The following is a 2,984-nucleotide window of genomic DNA, read 5'->3' on the forward strand; positions in this document are numbered from 1 at the left end:
GGGGTCTAGTTTTGACGATGTAAGGTCCTTCCCACTTAGCAACTAGCTTACCTTCGGTCGGGTTTTTGGTGGCGAGAGTGGCCTCTCGTAAGACTAGGTCTCCTACTGCGAATTCTCGGGGTCTGACTCTGTGATTATAATGTTTTCATATTCTCTGTTGATAAAAGGCTAGCCTGACAGCAGCTGACTCTCATGGTTCTTTAATCAAGTCTTGTTTGGCCCATTGCAACTCGTTGTGTAGTTCTATGTTCAGGTATATCATCCAAGGGGTTGAAAGACCGATTTCCACGGGGATGACCGCTTTGGCGCAGTATGCTAGGCAGAAAGGGGTTTCGCCGGTGGGAGTTCTTTCTTTCGTTCGGTAGGTCTAGAGCACGTTTGGGAGTTCGTTTTCCTGGAGTCCTTTGGCGGCTTCCAATTTGGTCTTAATTATTTTCAACAGAGAGCGGTTGGTGACTTCAACCTGCCAGTTAGCTTAGAGGTGGCCAGGAGAAGAGAAACAAGTCTTGATGTTAAGCTCAACGCAGAATTCTTTGAATTTGGCATTGTTAAACTGCTTGTTGTTGTCGAAGATGATGGCTTGAGGGACCCCGAAACGGCACACAATGGACTGCCAAATGAATTTGGTGGTATTTTGCTCGGTTATCTTGGTAAGAGGCTCCGCTTCCACCCATTTGCTGAAGTAATCGATGACAACCATAGCGAACTTTACTTGGCCTCTGCCGGTTGGCAATGGACCGACAAGATCGATGCCCTACTTGGCAAAATGATAGGGTTTTCTAAACGTGATCAGTTCTGCTGGAGGGGTGTGGAGGATGTTGGCGAAACGTTGGCATTTGTCACACTTGAGTACAAAGTCGGTGACATCCTGGTGGAGCGTGGGCCAAAAGTAGCATGTACGAAAGATTTTATGAGCTAAGGATCGTCCCCCAGAATGTTTACTGCAAACCCCTTCATGGACTTCTCTCATTACATAGGTAGCTTGGTCAGCATTTAGATATCTGAGGAGCGGGCGTGAGAATCCCTGTTTGTATAAGATGCCATCGATAATGACATAGTTGGACGACTGAGCTCTGATCTTGTCGACCTCTTATTCTCTAGTAAGACGCCCTGTTCTAAGAATGGGATGATGTCTTGGGCCCATGAGATAGGCTCGTCTTGGAGCATGTGAACCTCTTGTTGAGTTGGTGAAACTGCTAGGTGGGTCAACTATTCAATTCAGACATTGTGATTGAGGTTGGATTGGTCTACTAAGGCTAAGTGGACCATTTCATATGCTTGGGAATTCTTTGTCCTGGGGACATGCTTGATATGAAAGCTATTAAAAAGACGGGTGAAGAGAAGAGCAATGTCCATGTATGACCACATTGTTTCCTCCTTTGCATCGAATTCACCTATTATCTGTTTGACGACCAACCGAGAATCGCTGGACACACAGAGATCGTCGACCCCAATGTCCATGGCTAGTTGAAGACCTGCTATTAGGGCCTCATATTCGGCCTCGTTGTTACTTGCGGGGAACATAGATTTGAGAACACACTTGAAGGATTCACCCTTGGGGGTGGTAAGGATCAAGCTAGCTCTACTACCTTCTTTGCGGGATGAACCATCAATGCTAAGAGCCCGGGAATAGGGGTCTTCTATGTCAGGAATGACGTTTGCTGATGTCGGGGATATGTCGGGAGTGAGGTTAGTGAATTCTAGGATAAAATTTGCAACAGCCTGGCCTTTGATGGCTATTCGGGGTCAGTAGGAGATCTCGCACTAGCTCAGCTCAACGGACCATTGCATGAGTCTGCCTGTCGACTCTGGTTATTGCATAACCTTTTTCGAAGGTTGGTTAGTGAGGACCACTATGGAGTGGGCTTGGAAATAGGGATAGAGGCGTCTGGAGGCGATGACCAGAGCTAGGGCCCTTTTTTTTTTCTAACAAGGGGTAGTTCTGTTTTGCCCCCCGAAGTGCGCGACTGATGTAGTAAACTAGGCGTTGCACTGGGTCTTCTTCTCTGATGAAGACAGCACTGACTGCAGTGTTAGAGACAGCTAAGTAGAGGAAGAGGGTCTCTCCTAGCATTGCTCGAGAGAGGAGGGGGGTTGGCCATGCACCGTTTCAGTTGTTGGAAGCCTCTTCGGATTCGGTTTTCCATTCAAAAGCCTGTCGGAGAACTTTGAAGAATGGATGGCACTTGTTGATCGCTTGCAAAATGAAGTGATTGAGAGTGGTAACTCTGCCAGTGAGCCGCTGAACTTCCTTTATTGCTCGGGGAGATTGCATTTAAGGCCTTGATCTTTTTTGGATTGGCCTCAATACCTCTGTGGCTGTCCATGAATCCCAAAAACTTGCCAGACCCAACGCCAAAGGCACACTTTTCTGGGTTAAGCTTTATCTTACACTTGCACAGGGCTTGGAAGGTCTCCTGCAGGTCGGCCAGGTCATTGAAAGAGAGTTTGCTTTTGACAAGCATGTCGTTGACGTAGACTTCCATATTCCTACCTATCTGGTTTTTGAAGATAACATTGACCGGGCATTGATAAGTGGCTCCCGCATTCTTCAAACTGAATGGCATCACATGATAATGATAAGTTCCTCTGTCAGTAATGATGAGGTATGCTCATGGTCAGCTGCATGCATTAAGATTTGATTATAGCCTGAGAAAACATCCATAAAGCTGAGTATCCGATGCCCCGTCGTTGCATTAATCAATAAATCGATCCTGGGTAGTGGATAGCTATCCGTAGGACAGACTCGGTTGAGGTCGGAGTAGTCAACGCAAAGTCTCCACTTGCCATTGTTTTTGCGGACCAATACCACATTGGATAGCCATTTGGGATAGTCTACATTTCTAATAAATTGGGCCTTCAATAGCTTGTCTACCTCAGCACTGATGAGATTATTGCGCTCTAGATGGAAAATGCGCTGTCATTAGTGGAAGGGCCGGAATCGGGGCTCAATACTGAGGCCATGAGTAATGAGAGAAGGGTCA

At 46.7% G+C, this 2,984-nt stretch overlaps 1 protein-coding gene across 1 annotated transcript; it reads right to left on the minus strand.

The window, feature by feature from the left end:
• Window positions 1-1,218: 1,218 nt before the first annotated feature.
• LOC145802653 (uncharacterized) lies at window positions 1,219-2,486 on the minus strand. Its single transcript, XM_082895413.1, has 2 exons — window positions 2,312-2,486; window positions 1,219-1,700 (listed from the first exon to the last, which is right to left on the minus strand). Exons 1-2 carry the CDS (start codon window positions 2,484-2,486, stop codon window positions 1,219-1,221), a joined length of 657 nt encoding a protein of 218 aa, XP_082751539.1.
• Window positions 2,487-2,984: the final 498 nt, after the last annotated feature.

The sequence above is a fragment of the Camellia sinensis genome, chromosome 11, assembly GCF_055761805.1.
Source record: "Camellia sinensis isolate YWXY chromosome 11, ASM5576180v1, whole genome shotgun sequence".
NCBI classification, from domain to species: Eukaryota; Viridiplantae; Streptophyta; class Magnoliopsida; order Ericales; family Theaceae; genus Camellia; species Camellia sinensis.

Bases quoted from the DNA above. Each gene is read 5' to 3' on its own strand.
- LOC145802653 (XM_082895413.1), bottom strand. From the start codon at position 2,486: ATGGAAGTCTACGTCAACGACATGCTTGTCAAAAGCAAACTCTCTTTC. The intron at 1,701-2,311 runs GTATTGAGGCCA...ATTTTATCCTAG, and splicing joins ATTCATGGACAGCCACAGAG to AATTCACTAACCTCACTCCC.